Source organism: Alligator mississippiensis, chromosome 1, assembly GCF_030867095.1.
Source record: "Alligator mississippiensis isolate rAllMis1 chromosome 1, rAllMis1, whole genome shotgun sequence".
Taxonomy (NCBI): Eukaryota; Metazoa; Chordata; order Crocodylia; family Alligatoridae; genus Alligator; species Alligator mississippiensis.
In genome coordinates this window covers 408,205,086-408,221,695 of record NC_081824.1, presented here as the reverse complement: position 1 = coordinate 408,221,695, position 16,610 = coordinate 408,205,086, and the positions used below count along the sequence as shown (strand labels likewise).

Here is a 16,610-nt window from a genome sequence, read left to right as displayed (position 1 = left end):
TTATAATATGTAGTTGTCATTCACACTTTTTTTTAGGGCCCAGTTTATTTAAACATTCAGGGATTTCCATTGGAACGGCACGAAGCTAGGTCCCTCAGTTTCACAGAAGAACTTGCTTTTTGGACCCTGCCTTTGAATGAAGTGAACTTAGTCTGTGACATCGCTGTAGCACAAGGTATGGGAAAATATTCCTAACTTTTATAATTAATGTACTGTTATATTATGTAAAATATATAATGATAAATTGGACAAATAACATAGATGTCCCACAGCATACAATATGTTATACATTGTATTATATATGTATTGTTTGTAGTCCCTTTTTCAATTATTGGAGAGCAATATCTGATTAGAGCTGATTAATCTGTTCATACTTTACAATAAAAAACCTAGAGTGTGTACTTATGGTGAGATACAGCATGCATTTCTAGGGACCTTTGTAATTTATTGAATATTGCTCATTATAAAAGAAGGCAATGCTGCCTTTCTCTGCTTGTCGTTTCACTAACTAAAATGCTCACAAACTTTGAATGACCTTGAAATTGAAATTACAATTTCAGTTTGTTCCTGAGAAATGTCTTGAGTGAATCAAAGTGTTGTAGATAAAAAAAACCTTGCCCTGTACAATTTCCTTTGTTCTTATTTTGAATTATTAAATAATGCATTGGTGTTTTGATTCCAGTAGGAAGGATGCACTTAAAAAAAATTAGATCCAAAAGCTTTTGTGTTCCTTAACATCCTTTCTTTTATAAGTAAAATTGTGTATGCTGTGCATGTTGGGATCTATAACAGTTGATTTAGATGGAATCATCATATCTTTGTCTTGTGCACAAAAGTGTATTAGACTTCTTGTGAAGGGAACTGCTGCTCAGTGTAAGACTAGTAACGGAATCTGTCTTTTAGAAGTTTAGTTACTTTATGCAAGCCGTAGCTCATCCTTGATATTTGTACAAACCTGCCTTTAACATCATTCTGCTGTAGTTTGAGAGCACTACACACCATTCTGTGTTTAAATTTTTTGATATTATGTCCTGTTCTACAGTAATTTTTTAACATTATTTTAGTGTACAAAAACATAATATGGTTGACTGGTAATATGATTTTGGATATTTTCATTAATTTTGTCTTATCATTTTATTTCAGAAGAAGAGGCTGACAATATTCTTTATGTGGCTACATGCAATCCGATTTCTTTATATTTTATGAATGTTTCCGGTAAAAATGGCTACTTTGTAGATTTTTATGACCTTTTCCCAAGAACAGTTGGAAGTATGTGGCAGCCCTTTGTGACTGTGGCCCCACTGGGAAATCCACTGAAAGGTCAAGTGATTCTACATGAACAGCAGGTAAACAAGATGCAGTTATTTCATGCTTACAAGGAAAGTAGTACTGCACGAGGTAGGATCCCTGGAGTGCCTCATGCTCTGAGACAAATATGCACACTTCTGGATGGTTAGCTTAACTGCATTCTGAACTTTCAGCATTCTTTCAGCTCTACTTTTCATGTGTTTTTTTTCTTGCATTCTTTCAGCTGGTTGGTTCTATCCTTTTATGTCCTTGTGCATTATTAATGCTTAGCTCTGCCTATTTATCCAGTTCCTCTAAGTGGTAAAAGTAGACTATGAACTATTTGAGGAAGAAAAGGATATTATAATTTTGGGTTTAGAGTCTTCAATAAGCACAATACTGGTAATTTTGGAAAGTGTAAGTTAAGCTTTTTTAGGGTATGAATCCAAATCTACCCTCAGCTTTTCTAGTTTTGAACTTTGAGTCAGAAGAGGAATGTCTTCTGAGTTACAAAAGATATGTTGCTTCAGTTTTTTTCATATAGCTATTTTTTGTTGGACTAGTCAACCTCCTAAAGTCCCTTCCAGCCCTAATTTTCTATGATTCTGTGAATTCTTGGTCATAATTTGTCCTATTTCTTTTCTTGTTTTTCTTTTTTTTTTTAATTTTTCTTCCTTCTCCTAATAGGTCTGTCCCCTTCTTAATTTGTAGTCACTGGTAACTCGAAAGATACTTTCCTGCAGTGAGTAGAGAATTAGAAATTTCCAGCAACAGCGCAGCCAATGAGGCATCAAGTGTTTCTCATGTACTTAGCTTCCAAGAAAACAATGCACTTTGTCATATACAAAATAGAAGCAAATTTTTTTGACCTAAAGTTTATGGCCAAATTCAATGTCTGTATAAGCAAGTACTACTCTATTGACTTCATCTGTCTGTATTAGTTTTGACTTGAACTTCTAGAATCCCATTTTCCTAGTTGCCATTCTTGATTGCCATATTGTGTCAAGCAGCTAAAAAAATGCCATTTTGAACAATTTTAGGAAGCACATAAGTTTGTAAATTGTAAAAGAGATGGCCCTTAACCCTGTGTCCTGAGTGTCTGAGAATGTTTAGCATGCTGGGCATTTTCTGAATACAAAAACAAGTAATATTCTCTTGTTGTATTTTTAAACTTCTGGAATTCCTAAAATGAAAATAATTGTTGTATTAGTCTTATTTTTAACCAAATCACAGTAGTATTCAATTTCAGGGAAAGGAGGGGTACATTTTATCAAAGGCTCGTCTGTGAAATATCAAGCAGTTAACTTAGTGACTGGTTTTGCCTGTCCTCCTGAAATACATTTTTCAATTACAGTCTGGATTAAAATCAGAAATAAAGGCTGCACTGTGGGAAGGCTGTTATGGTTCAGTGCCCCATTCGTGGTGACTTCAGTTCAGCCGTAACCTTCTTTTTTCTTCCTTTGACCTTAATTTTGAATACTGGCAGCTTCAGTCTTGACTTTCTTAGTGAGTGCCACAGTTGGACAAAGATGTTCTAAAAATAAACCTAATTACAGTGCTGGAAAATAATATACTAACAGTAATATTACTGAAGGTTTTGCAATATCTTGGAATTTCTTCTACCAAGTTAATACTAAAATAGATCTTTCTCATCAATTCTTAAAATATACTTGATTAAACTAATAATTTGGTTATAAAATGTCAGCATATATTTAAGGCTCTGTTAAAAATAACTTGAGTCTTGTAATGGTGGTTTCTTACACAGAAACAATACAGAATATGATCCCCTTGTGGACATTGTATTTGTTGATAACAGTGCCACTTTGCTTAGTACATGTCTCAACAGCAAATGTCAAGCACTGGTGTACAGGAATCTGACTAAGCCTTGAACCCCATTGCTTTGTGACTTAGAGCATTAATATAGCCCAGGGGTCGGCAACCCCCCCTATCCCCCGGCACACGTGCCAGAGCATGGCACATGAGACCATTTTGCTTATCATACTACAGCTGGCCTGGGCTCCGAACAGCTGCCGCCAGCCACAGAGCCCAAGCCACTTGCAGCAGGTGGCTGGGAGGCTACAAGTCCTGCTGCAAGCAGCCCAGGCTCCATGCAAGACAGTAGCTGCACTGGGCTCCAGAACCCCAGCTAGGCTTCCTGGCAGTGGCAACTGCATGTGTACCTTGGGGCACACGGCCACGAAAGGACTGAGCAGCAGCATATGTGCAGGTGGGCGGGCAGCATGGAGCTGGAGGAGCTGGGCATCCACAAGGAGTGCAGTGTGTTTAGCTGCATTACCTTGGGCATGTGACACACAGCTGGATGTACCACGTCATCAAGTTGGGGCTGGTGGAGGGATGAGACAGGGGTAGTGCAGCCTGGCATCCTTGACACAAAAGGAGGGGCAGCTGTGGGTGCTGCCTCCTGCCAGCTGCGGCTCTAGCAGAAGTAACAGCCATCCTCAACAGCCCACTTGGGGGGGCTCAGGACTGTGCCATCTCTGTGCCTCAGGGCTTGTCCTTGCTGTGTGTGTGACCTGGGAGGTATGCCTGGGTCAGTGAAGTGGTACCATGGAGCATCAGGCTGCAGAGGGCAAGGGCTTAGTGGATGGAAGCTCTCGGTCAGTTGAGGTTGGTTGTCTCTTCCCTACCGTGCACCCTGAGGTGCATGTGCAGCTGCTGCTGACAGTGAGCTAGGCCAGGACTCCAGACCCTGGTGCAGCGACTTGCAGGCTCACAGTTGCCTGCTGTGAGCAGCCTGGGCTGCATGGCAGCAGGCAGGGGCCTAGAGCCCTGGCCAGGCTCATTTCCAGCAGCAGCTACATGCGCGCCTCGGGGAGCATGGCCGGGAAGAGGCCAGGACTGCATTGCCACAAGGAACAGGCCCCTCATGGCTCCGCTGCCATCTACCCATGGCACACCAACATCTGTAAAGTCCAGATTGTGGGGGGTTTTGGCACTCCCAGAAATGTTGCCCACCCCTGATTTAGCCTCTTCCTTAGTTTAGGGTTTGAACTGGCCATGTTTTTACATCAGGCAGACCAAGGATAAATTTGTTACTTCCATGACAACAAAGAAAATCCTTGTGGTGGCAATTTCTTCACCTAGTTTTTGATGCAAGATTTGGCAAGTCAGTATTACCAGCTCCAGGCATTAAGGACTGGCAGGTGGGCCCCAAAAAGCCATCAGATTTAACAAATCCCCTGGTTATTGAAACTGGGTCACTTGGTTCAGGCAACATAAGAACCAGCTTGTACTTTCATCCAATTTGTACTTTAACCTGAAATGAATTATCTTTATTTCAATTTCAAGAGCAAGTACTTTTTAATTTTTTCCCCCCACTTCTTTGGATCCTTATGCTTCTGGTTCCTGCTGAATCCAGAGATACCAATGTAATACTATTGTGAGAATCTATCAGATCATGAAGTATTTCTCATCCCAATCACAAGCCAGTTGTTCAGAAGGTTTTCAGGAAGCCAGTTAATTTTAGAGAAGCAAAAATGTTAGATATTTCAAGCATCACTGAAGATCATGATTAAAAAGCACAAAATCTGGGCTTTAGTCTCGGCTCTGCTGTTCTGTGTGGCATTGGGAAATCAGTGCAGATTAATTTAATAGAAGCAAGAATTTTGGATAATTCAAACATCACTGAAGATTACTAAAAAGCACAATATCTAGGTTTTAATCGCAGCTCTGCTGTGCTTTGTGGCACTGGGGAAATCATTTGGTGTCTGTGTATTTGTACACAAGCTAAATTAATTAATAATTAGTAATCATTTACTGCAGTGATGAGCACCAGAGAAGGGAAGATAAAGTGAACTGAGTACAGGACGTGAAATTTGAGTTTTAATCTCAGCTTTACCATTGACTGCCTGTGGCCATGGACAAGTGCCTTAACTTCTGTATTTTGCATTTCCCACATATCAGTGCATAGAATGATAACATCTCTACTTCGGGGAGATGTTGTAAGCACTCATGATTTGAAAATGGAAAACGCTATAATGAATACCAATCACAGGTATGTAAACCAGGCCTCCAGTCTGTCAGAGGTTTCCACTGAGTTTTTGAATAAAGAGCCAGAATGTTTGCAAAATCCTTATAACTCAAAATCCACTAAAAAAAATTAAGCGCTTGGGGGCCATTTGCTGTTTTTAATGCAAGACATTCTGGTAATTAGACAAATCACTGTTTTATTAAAGGTTTTTTGAGCTGAATGTTTATAACTAAATTATATTTTTAAAAGCCTTAAATATATAATTATATTGGTAAAGATGAGGAAGCTGCTGCTATTTATTATTTCTCATATAATATCCATCTGAAGTAAATAAAGAACCTTGCAGTAAAATAAGATAAAAGGTTGTAGTTTCTTCCTCTTCTAGATAAAATTATGATAAAATATGCTTTTTGGGGGTTTTAACTTCACTCTATAATCACAGGGATTTACCAAATTTTAAGTCACTCACATATTTCCTGTGGAAAGAGAAGGAAGAGTCCCATTCTTCTGGATGGCCTCTGGGTTGAGTGGTGGGTATGTTCCACCCCCTTCCGCCTTTTTATACTCCTTTCAGTCTTAACTCCTCCACTAGAAGCCTGTGTGGTACTTCACAGTTTCCACCTGAATATCAATGGTAGGTTTGTAGTGGTTTACGCATGGAGAAGGATTGCAGAGTACTGAGCACAGGACTTCAGCTGTACAGATAAGTGAGTTCATGATAGTGCTTTTGGCTACTGCATTTAAGTCTCATGGTAGAAACAGACATTACCAAATGAAGCAAATTAGCTTATCCATTTCAATGACTGAAGCATATGTCACCCATTGTCCTGCTTGTTGATGCTGGTGGACAGCAGGTGACATGTCCTCCTGGGGATTAAGGGGCCTGGTCCTGTGCACCCTGGGAGATCTGGGGACATGTCTCTGTAAGTGTGGGAACCCCAATTTTCCTTGCTTATGGAACACATACTTATGGAACACATACCCTGAGATAGCCCAGGGAGTGTGTCTTTAACAGGGGAAAGTCAGGCAGTGCTCCCAGGGCTTGAGGTGCCCCAGCCTGTCTGGGTATTCCTAAAGTGTGCAGGATTGGGCTCCTCAAGCCGCCAGAGCAGCTACCTGGGGTGGTTAGAAAGTGCAGGCAGCTCTGGGCTGTCCACGCTCTCATGTCATAAAGCAAGCAAATGTGCACTGCCAAATGGCAGCACAGATTTTCATGGCCACAAATTTTGGACATTTTTGGTGTGACAAGGGGTATGGGCATCTGTTTTTTGGCCTTTGTGTCCCCATAACAATTTTTATGGTGGCATAAAGGTGACAGAAGGTGACATTTGTTTCCACCCTTAGGGAACACCTGTCCCTCTAAGACTGCTTGGTTCTTTTTTTCCCTTCTGCCTCCACCTAATACAGCTGCCATTCTGAATGGTAATAGGTACAGAGCAATCAAGTTTTGTGCAGCTATGTGTGCAACTTGTAGGCAAATTATTTAATAAACAAATTTGTATTTCAGGGATAATTTACATATAATAATGAAACTCATTTTTAAAATGTTCATTCAGTACTAGTGAAAGGCATTCGTTTGATGGTCAAGGTAAGTGTTTGTGTTGAACACCAGGGCAAGCTTTCCACTATACTATCAGGCCAGCATACTTCAATCTTGATTGAAAGGCAGCTAGAGAAAAAATTTCTCATTCAGACTCTATAGCTGATGTGATTTTTTTACCTCGTGCTAAGCTTGCCAATTAAAATAGAATATGGTGGTATATTTGTTATATTTGAAACTTACCCATGCCAGATTCACCACAGCTAGCATCCACCAAATATCTGTTAGGTGTGTCTGTTTCTGATCCTTAGAATTCTGGATTGGGGGCCTGATACAAGAAATGGTAATCTGCAGCTCACTGTCAATGCCCTGAGGTTTCTAGTCTCTCCAATACGTTCCAATGTGCAGCTTCAAGAATGAGATTTGTTCTCCTGAAAGTTCAACTCATTAATGTTCTGACCTTTTGAGATTTTATACAAGGGGAGAGTATAGGATCATAGGACTTACATTTCTGTTGACATAAAAGCAAAATCTCCCACACTCTGATTTTGGTTTCCTAAAAAACATAGTATATAGCCAAGCACCCTCTCTTATTCCTAAAGCAACAGCTCCCATAAACCAAAATGCAAACTATTGAATTATAATATCATAGAAACTAGGAGTGGAAGAGACCTTGATATGTCATCTAGTCTAGCCATCTGCCTTGTAAACTCCTTGGAGGATAAAGATAGAATTAAAATGGATCTTGATAGATTGGATAGAAAATGAAGTTCAACACAGATGTATATGGGGCATTACACATAGCCAAATACATAAAGACATGATGGGGAGTAACTGGCTGGGTTTTAACATTGCTGAGAAAGATTGGGGGTTGTGGTGGATCATGGACTCAACAGCAATGTGATGTAGTTGCAAAAAATAAGCAAATGTGCAAGAGGAAAGAATTCTTGTGGGTGATATCTTTTATTGAACCAACTGCATAGTCCAACCAAAGAAGAAAGACATCACCCACAAGAATTGTTGCCTCTCGCTTATTTCCTGTACCATCATGGGAACAGCATCTCTTCAACACTACCAGAAAAAGGAAATGTAGTTTTGAACTGTATGAATAGGAGTATTCAGTATTAGATCCAGGATGTAACAGTACTATTCCACTTGATGCTGGTTAGAGTGTTGTGTATAGTTCTTGGCTCCACATTTTAAGAAGGATGTAGAGAATTTGGAGACGGCCCAGAGGCAAGTTACAAAAATGATAAAGGGATTGGAAGACAAGCTGTGTGAGGACAGGTATATTTAAGCTAGGTATGTTTAACTTGGAGGAAAGGAGAGTAAGGGAGGACATGACAGTACTTTTCAAATATTTAAGAGGCTGCCATAAAGAAGAGGGAGAATAATTGTTTTGCAGAGGACGCAGCACAAAACAATGGTTAGAAATTGCAGCAAAGCAAATTTAGATAAGAGCTCAGGAAAAAACTTCCTTACTATTGTAACACTGAGGCAGTGGAACAGACTGCCTGGAGAAGATGTGGAATCTCCTTTGTTGGCAGTTCTGAAGAGGAGACTAGATAAATACCTGACAGAGGTGGTTTAGAGTCATAGAAAAGTAGGGTTGGAATAGATTCCTGCATTTGGGGTTTGGGGTGTTAGGGTGAATAGCATCCCCAATTCATACAGGGTTTAGACTACCTGACCCTTGAGGATCCTTTCCAATCCTCTGAGTTTCAATCCCAGCATGGTATTGGCTTTTTTTGCAACAATATAATATTGTTGACTTGTTCAATTTTTTATCAGTTGTAACCCCCATGTCCTTCTCTGCAGAGCTTCTAGCTAGCCAATCATTCATTGTTTTATGTTTGTGCATTTAATTATTCCTACCTAAGTGTAATACTTTGCACTTAGGAGCACAGAACTGGGAAGAGGCCTCCCGGGCCATTGAATCCTGTCTCCAGAATTTTCAGGTAACACTTTACCCAAGGATTCTTAAAAGCCATCCATGTCAAAATCTTATATGCAACTATGAGGTACAAAACCAGAAAGAACAAGATCCCACAGAAAATGACATATAAAAAAACAAAGTTATGAGGGCATTACCAATGCCTACCTACTTTAGTAGACAGGCAGTTGCTTAATATATACTCTCAGAGAATCCTAGAAAGAGGGCTTTGTTTCATGCTATAGAGGAAAGAAAAAATCCCCACAGTCTTTACCAATTTGAACTTGCATGGAAAAGTCCTTCCTGACCCCATATTTAACAGTTGGTTTAACCATAAGCAGAACAGTAAGAACCAGGTTCCTGTGAGGTTTCGAAGTGCAGTGGGAGCATCAGCACCCCAGTCAGAGCTCCCAGTTTTAGCCATGGCCAATGTCCAATACTTCAGGGGAAAGGAAAAAAGCTAACAAAACCTTAATGAGGGGGGGAAAATCCTTATTGTTATTTGTCCGTGTTGAATTTCATCCTGTTTCTCTCTCCAGTTTGTCAAAATCATTTTGAATTATAATCCTGTCCTTCTCAGTAAGAGTCACCCTTCCCAGTTTGGTATTGTTTCAAATTTAATAAAAGTTCTCTAAATCTCATTAGCTAACTCACTGAAAAAATGTGAATAATACCAGACCCAGGATCCCTGCAAAGGATACATCCTTCCAATATACTTTTATAGTATATTTTTCCAATCAGGTGTGTACCTGCCTTACTGTAGCTTCCTGGTGGCCATGTTTCCTTAGTCTGTATAAGAGGATGCTGTGTAAGATGGTATCAAAAGCCTTAGTAAAGACAAGGTATATCACATTTACTCGTTTCCCCTTTCCACAAGGCCTAATAACCCAGCATAAAAGGATATTACCTTGGCTTGACATGGCTTATTCTTAACAAATCCCTGTCAGCTGGTTACCTCTTCTAGGTGCTTACAAACGGGTTTTGACTATTTGTACCAGTATCTTTCCAGATCCATAATTCAATGCATTCTCCTTTTTCAAGATGTGCATTGTGTTTGCCCTTTTTCAGGTTCTAAATAATAATTATCAGTGACTCTTAAGGAACTCACTAAAGCAAGATAAATACTCTGGGGTGGAGTTCATCAGGCCCAGCTGAGTTGGAAACATCTATTTTTTTCTATGTAGTATCTTACTTGTCCCTTTTTTAAGATGATGTTTGACCTACGTAGAATCCTTGCCTCCATAAAAATGCAATGATTATTCTAAAAGGTAGAAATGTAGCAAGATCTTTACACTTTATCTTAAAAGAAAGAGAAAAGATAAAGCTGCTTTAAAATTGCATTAAGTTTGTGAGATCAAACATTGAAATTTTCAGTTTGTCTTTGTAGCCTTTGTCCAGAAGCCTGCATTATGATAATTACCATAATATCCATTTTACACTTTTTCCCCAGTGGGGAGGTCAGCCAGGTTAGAAGCCAGAACCTACAGATGTGCCTCACAGACTCCTTTCACCTGAATCTAAAAAGCAATGCATACCTTTTTACCCCTACCTTTTTGTTCTGCCTGATATACAATTACAGGGTTGCTAAATGCTTGTCAGCTAATGAATAGGTCTGTATGCAGAATTGCTAAAAGAGGCTGCCTGGGAGAGAGGAGGCATTTGGAGCTGACACTGTAGAGAGAAGAAAACTCGACAAAGGCCAAAGAGCATAACTGGAACTGAACAGAGAGGAAAGTTTATGTATTCGTGATTATATAATGTTTAGAGGGGATGCAGGCCTAAACGACAAGTAAAAAAAAATAAACTGGTGAAAATTATATATGTGGGTGGGATACACAAAACTGACTATGGGTTTAAAGGCTAAATAAGGAGAAACTTGGTTTTGGGCAACACGGATAATTAGAAATGAGGAAACATTTGTTTGTTAAATCCTGAAATGTTTGTTTCTTTCCTCTCCCAAAGCTGAATTCTATCCCTTTCTCTTGTTCTCCATTGTATCTACAAAAGCAATGAGAGCAAACTTCCCCTGCCAGCAAAGTGAAATCACAGACCTATTTCGGTTTCAAGACTTTGAAGAGGAAAATACTAGCTGAAATGAAAACAGCAGTAAGGAAAGGGAAACTTTGCACTTACTAAAAATAAATGAACACCACCTCTTGAGATTTGGTTATTACATCTGTCCAAAGTTTGGAATTCCAGACATCAGGGTTGTGAGGTCACCCAAAGGTTACTTTTCTCCCAGTCAAGAACAAACATAACGCAATTGCACACCAGCATCTTTTCCCAACCCACTTGAAGAATTGCCAAAAATGCATTTGGATGTGTCCCCAAGTGACGCAAAATTCTATTATTAAACACAGACAGAATATACCATCAGTCACTTAGCACAGAAGGAAACCATTAACATCAAAAGGGGTGGAGTAGAGAGGATTTTTATGCTGCCAACTGCTCTCATAAACTTAATGCTAAGTGAAAGACTATAATTGATTCATATGTGTTCTTTATCTCACGTGGGACAGTATTTCTTCAGATCAACAATGCTGTTGCAGAATTAGGTAAATAGAATATGGCAGAAAACCAGAATCTAAAAGAAACCCTCCAATTTTGTTTCTGAGCCATATTCTGTAATTTCACAGTTGAAATATTACTCGCATTTACAAATTCTTTTTTTAGAAGAATTGTTGAACTCTAGTTGAATTTTCCAAATGCTGCAAATCTCATAGTAATATTTTAAATGCTTTATCATATTTAGCTGCAGAAGGCTCTCAGAAAAAGAAAAGTTAATTCCCCTAAAATAACAATCCTGAAGTATAAAGCAGCAAAAACTCTGACTCAGATTGAGTTTGTACGTATTTTATGTAGGAGAATTTTGTAGACTTTACATTCTAAAACTTATCATCCATTGCACGTTACTCCAGATGTTAGACATACAGATGTATCCTTGGACAACCTAATGTCCTTGATGAACCTAACATTTTGCTGAATGACGACACAGATTTTGATCCAAGACATCCATCAAGTAACAAAATGCAAGATTTAATTAAGTTGTTCTTTTGTAGATTTTAAATTTAATTTAGAGCAGTTAAGATCAGCTGTGTGATTTGTTTTCTTAAGTCCTTGATTGCTCTCTCAAGTCCATAAGTTTACAGCATTATGAACAACTTTTTAGTCCCTTTTAAAAAGAAATCTTTAAAGGGATACTGCCAGGGGTGCATGCAGTAATTTCAAGTGTTAGCTTATTCTTTTTCATTCATCCAGTTTTTAACCTCAGTATAACCTTAAATATTCTGGAGAAGGTTTGTCCACCACTCTAGAATAATACATTTAGAAAACATGAAAGTTACAACCAGGTCTAGTAAGACAGAAGAAGCAGAACATTATTCCTTACAGGTAACTGAAAATACCTGCTGTAGATGGTTTACACCCTCTGTACATAAATCATATTAGGCCACAGTAAATTAACATTAGCCTTAAATGTATAATGTAAATTATATCATATATATTATAATCTTAAATGTATAATATAAATGTTAATGTACATTGTACTATTAAACCATTTTGGTTTCTTTTTCAGGATAAAATAAAATACAATGGATGTTTAAAATATGTTCCCAATTACCTGCATCCACCATTGCCAGTGAAGCTGGGCTTTTGCTCTCCTTCAGTCTTTAGTAGGGTAGCCATTAGTCCTTTTATTACAGACCATCCTGTTTTTATACCAGACTGTCCTGTTTTTAAATGACCGTTTTTAAAAACTTTTGTCATTCCTAAATGAGGAACTGACTGCAAAAAGTCTTGTTTTTCAGTTCATTGGTGGAAATACGTCAGTCATTTGTTCTCACGATTCTATTGGCTGTGCCTAGAGGTAGAGTAGTGCATAGCCAGGAGGAGCAAGGTTCCCAGCCAGGGAGGGGGAGAACCTTTTTGTGGTGGCCCTGCCCTTGCTGCTGATTGGCTGGGGAGGCAGTGGTCCCACCCTTCACTGCTGATTGGCCAAGGGGTCCACCTCTCACCAATGGGATGTCCTATATTCTGGGGATGCATCAGTGGCCACCCTAGTCTGTATTGAGGGCAGTGTGGCAAGACAATTCTATATATATAAAAGCCTTAGTCTGTCTGTCCGTAATGCTTTATCTGCAGTCTGATTGGTTGTTTTGGCAGCTAATCAGAGTACTTCAATAGCATTCAATGCACTGCCATGACAGCAGGGACAGAGGGGATGCAGCTGGCGGGACAAGGCCAGCACCCCACCCCCTGGGCCTGCTCCTTGGAGACAACGGCAGTGATGGCCTGAGGGGGGTGACTAGGTTTTGACCCGCTGCAGTGGGGAGTGGCCTGGAGGGGGAATGGGGTCAGGCCTGCTGTGGGGGGGGGGGAGGGGAACTGTCAGCCACCACAGCAGAGGAGATGGGACAGGGTAGGGCCCGCAGCAGTGGTGGGGAGAACGGGGTTGGAGCCGCAGCAGCAGGAGGTGGTGGCGGGTGGGGAGCAGACCCGGACCCGGACCTGAACTGCCAGGGGGAATGGTGTTGGGACCAAAGCGGGGGGGCAGGGCCCGACATGGATGGGAGGAATGGGGGCATAGGGCCAGACCTTGGGCTCTGGCCCTGCCGGCCCCCCCGTCATTCTTGACGGGCAATATGCTAGTCCCATCTGTAATTGACCAGCAAATTAAAACCCATTTCATACTTTCTAAATTAAATTCAATATTGGGTTCAAGTAGTTGCAGGCAGAGGCATTTCATATAGACCCAAAGCTACAAGCTTTTATAATATGACTTGCGTACTAAGTTCTGCTTTCTGTTTACAGAGTAATGTAGTCTTGTTGCTGGATACAAACAATGGGACCATTCGTCGACTTTTATTCTCACCAGAAGCTGAAGAAGCTCCTAAGAGAATGTCCTGGTGGGGCAACAAGGAAGAACTGGTGAGAAAGAGCATCTTTCTGGTGGACTATGCCCAACTTGCCATGCTGTCAAAACATGATAGCAGGATATTTTCTGTTATAGCCTCTCTTGACCCACCAACTGACATTCATCACTTCATTTTAATTCTTAGTTTTGTGCAAACCTAATATATCATATTTATGGAATACAAGTACAGTAAATAAGGGATGTTGTCTAGGAATACATATTTCTTTACAAAAAATATTTCAAATGTATATCTAGAAGGAAGAGGCTGTTTCAAATGACAGAAGTTTGGAGGGGTCTGTTGAGTAACGAATAGAGTGAGCTGTTATTTACCCCTTTACCCAAGATCAAGTGAAGTAATTACTTTTTCTACCCAAATCCAGAACAACTTCAAATTTAAGATGACCCCCCAAAATTTAGTTTCTGTATATGGAAAATTTAAAATTAGAATCTAATAATTGGAGGGTCATCTTAAATTTGCCCCCCCAACTGTTGCAGGGGGGCAGATAGAGGGGACAGGTGGCAGGGAAATCAAGCAACCTGACCTCTGCCTTTGGCCTCCTGCCACCTGTCCTCCCCACCACTTGCCATGCATGCACCCCCAACAGCTGCTGCCAGCTTCCTGCCCACTGTGTCTATGCTCCCACTCCTGCCTATACCGGCTGGCACCTGCTTCCCCAGCAGCTTGCCCCTCCCCCCCCCACTTGGCTTCCCCTGCTACCTACCCTCCTCGCCCCCTCCACCCCCACTGCCTCCTGCCATTACAGAGGGTAAGTACCAGCAGGATGCAGAGGCAGTAGGGGGAGGCAGGGGAACAGAGGTGCCAAGGGGAGGTAATGAGAAGCAGGTGGAACAGGGACCTGCATAGCAGAGGTGTGGGGTAGAGGTGGCATGGGGAAGATGGCAGGGGGCAGCAGCTGCAGTTTCAATCCCAAGTCTGGGCCAGGGCCACAGTCATAGTTGCAGCTATAGCAGTCACCTGCCCTTATACTCAAATCCGAGACAAAGGGTTTTTCCCACATGTTGAATGGAGAAAAAAGACCCTTACTTTAGATTCAAGTAACTATGATATATGATTCTGGACTTGGTGGGTAGATGCCCAAAGATAAAATTAATAGGGTAAGATATATATTTAAAAGAAATGACTTACATGGGAGCTGCTTATTGTTCTGCATTCTTGAAAATCAGGCCACTTGTTTAGGTACTAAAACATGGATTTGTGGACTCCAGATTTAGGTGCTTGTTTTTGATAATGTTGGCCAAGTATATTGTATTCTTCATTGTATATTATATATATGGCAGTGTGCTTGGGTGTGTGTATTGTATATTACAGTTTAATCAGACAAAAGCATGACTAAACCTAAGGTAGAGGGTAAACCATTGGGACTGATTTGACAAGTTGTAATTGTTCTTTGATGAACTGTTTCAGAGCAATCACAAAATGTGCAGAGAGTTTTCACATAAAAACTGGCTGGTGTTCTACAAAGAAGGAGGGTAAGAATTAACTCTATCTGTTTTTACTTAAAAATAAAATCTGATCATGTGCATTCTCTGCCTAATTTTTATTTTCTTGACCTATATTTCACAGAAACTATCTTACTGTGCTGGATGTACTGGAGGGTCAGACTCATACCATCTCGCTACCTATCAATCTCAAATCTGTTTTCCTAGTGGCTGAAGATCGTTGGCTTGTGGTGGAAAACAATACAAATCAGTTAGTTAAATAGAGTTTATTTCCATTAATAACATTGAGTGTTTGTATTACAGTAGTCTCTAACATCATTGGTCATGGGCCAGAATCCCATTGTGCTATAACAGTGTCCAAATGCAAATCAAATGGAAATATTCAGTAGTATTTGTAGCTTCATATCAGTATTTGTGGGCACAGATGCCTAATGTGCACATAGGAATTACTTATTGGCTTGAATGAATGGTTAGACATGCAGGCTGGGTACAGACATTCAAAAAGCCCAATGCAAAATCAAGTAAAGTTATGCAGTTTTCTGTAAGTGGTGTAGCTTAGATCAGTAACAAACAGAACACACATTCATCCTTTGGTGGGGGGTGCAAATCTTAGACTGGGTTTCATCATTTTAAACCAATCTATGTGTGCTGAACTTCTGTTCAGTTATAAGTATAGACCCGTTTTGGGTGCCAAACTTCTGTTCTGTCATGGTTATAAACAAGTTTCCGATCACTTATACCAGTAAAAGTATAATATCTGTACCTGGCTGCAAAGTCCAGGTGATTAATTGTGCAGATTTACCCATACACAAAGAACACTTATGTGTCTAGAGTCGGGAATTTGTAAGATGAGCCTACATTAAATGAGCCTCTGAAAGTATACACCAAATGTATCTAAGTCCACAGGGTTACTTGTTTTATATAGCTGGTGTCTATATTTGCATAATTTAATTTAATTAAAATATTAGCGTGTGCAATTTTGAAAATGTGGTTAATTGATCTAGTTTCCGAGTTGCTTGACTTCATAGGTTAATGGAACAAATAATACTCTGCTTTATCATTTTTATTTTATTTTCTCTCAGAGTAAATAAAAGTGTATAAATAGTAACCAAAGGCAAATCTACCTCTGGCCACTTTAATCACAGGTGCGTGCTGGGGCTTATTTAATTTTAAGCAAAGCCTCATTGATAATGTAGACACGTAAATGTAGTTCCACTATTTATGAAAGGGAACTAAAGATTTTCATCTGCAGTTGCAACATTTTTAATAATGAATTACTATAAGTCGATATTATTTACAGGAAATTTCTTTTAACCAAGCAAGTGCATATGGAATCTGAAGAGAGTGGAGTTTGTCAGCTGCATGTGTTGAGTGATGAACCAGTTGACACAGGATTTGGTTTAACAGCAGGTACTAAATGCAAATCTGCATCTTTTTTTTTAATCGTATTTGCGTTTGCACCTGTACAAACAAGACTTTTTTATTT

At 39.9% G+C, this 16,610-nt stretch overlaps 1 protein-coding gene across 1 annotated transcript in view; it reads left to right on the top strand.

The window, feature by feature from the left end:
* VWA8 (von Willebrand factor A domain containing 8) overlaps positions 1-16,610 on the top strand; it is a 308,581-nt gene that overhangs the window by 199,560 nt on the left and 92,411 nt on the right. The window contains exons 28-33 of the mRNA XM_059724552.1: positions 37-175; positions 1,147-1,346; positions 13,561-13,677; positions 15,090-15,154; positions 15,249-15,374; positions 16,425-16,534. Coding sequence (XP_059580535.1) covers positions 37-175; positions 1,147-1,346; positions 13,561-13,677; positions 15,090-15,154; positions 15,249-15,374; positions 16,425-16,534 — 757 coding nt within the window. The remainder of the gene's footprint in view (positions 1-36; positions 176-1,146; positions 1,347-13,560; positions 13,678-15,089; positions 15,155-15,248; positions 15,375-16,424; positions 16,535-16,610) is intronic.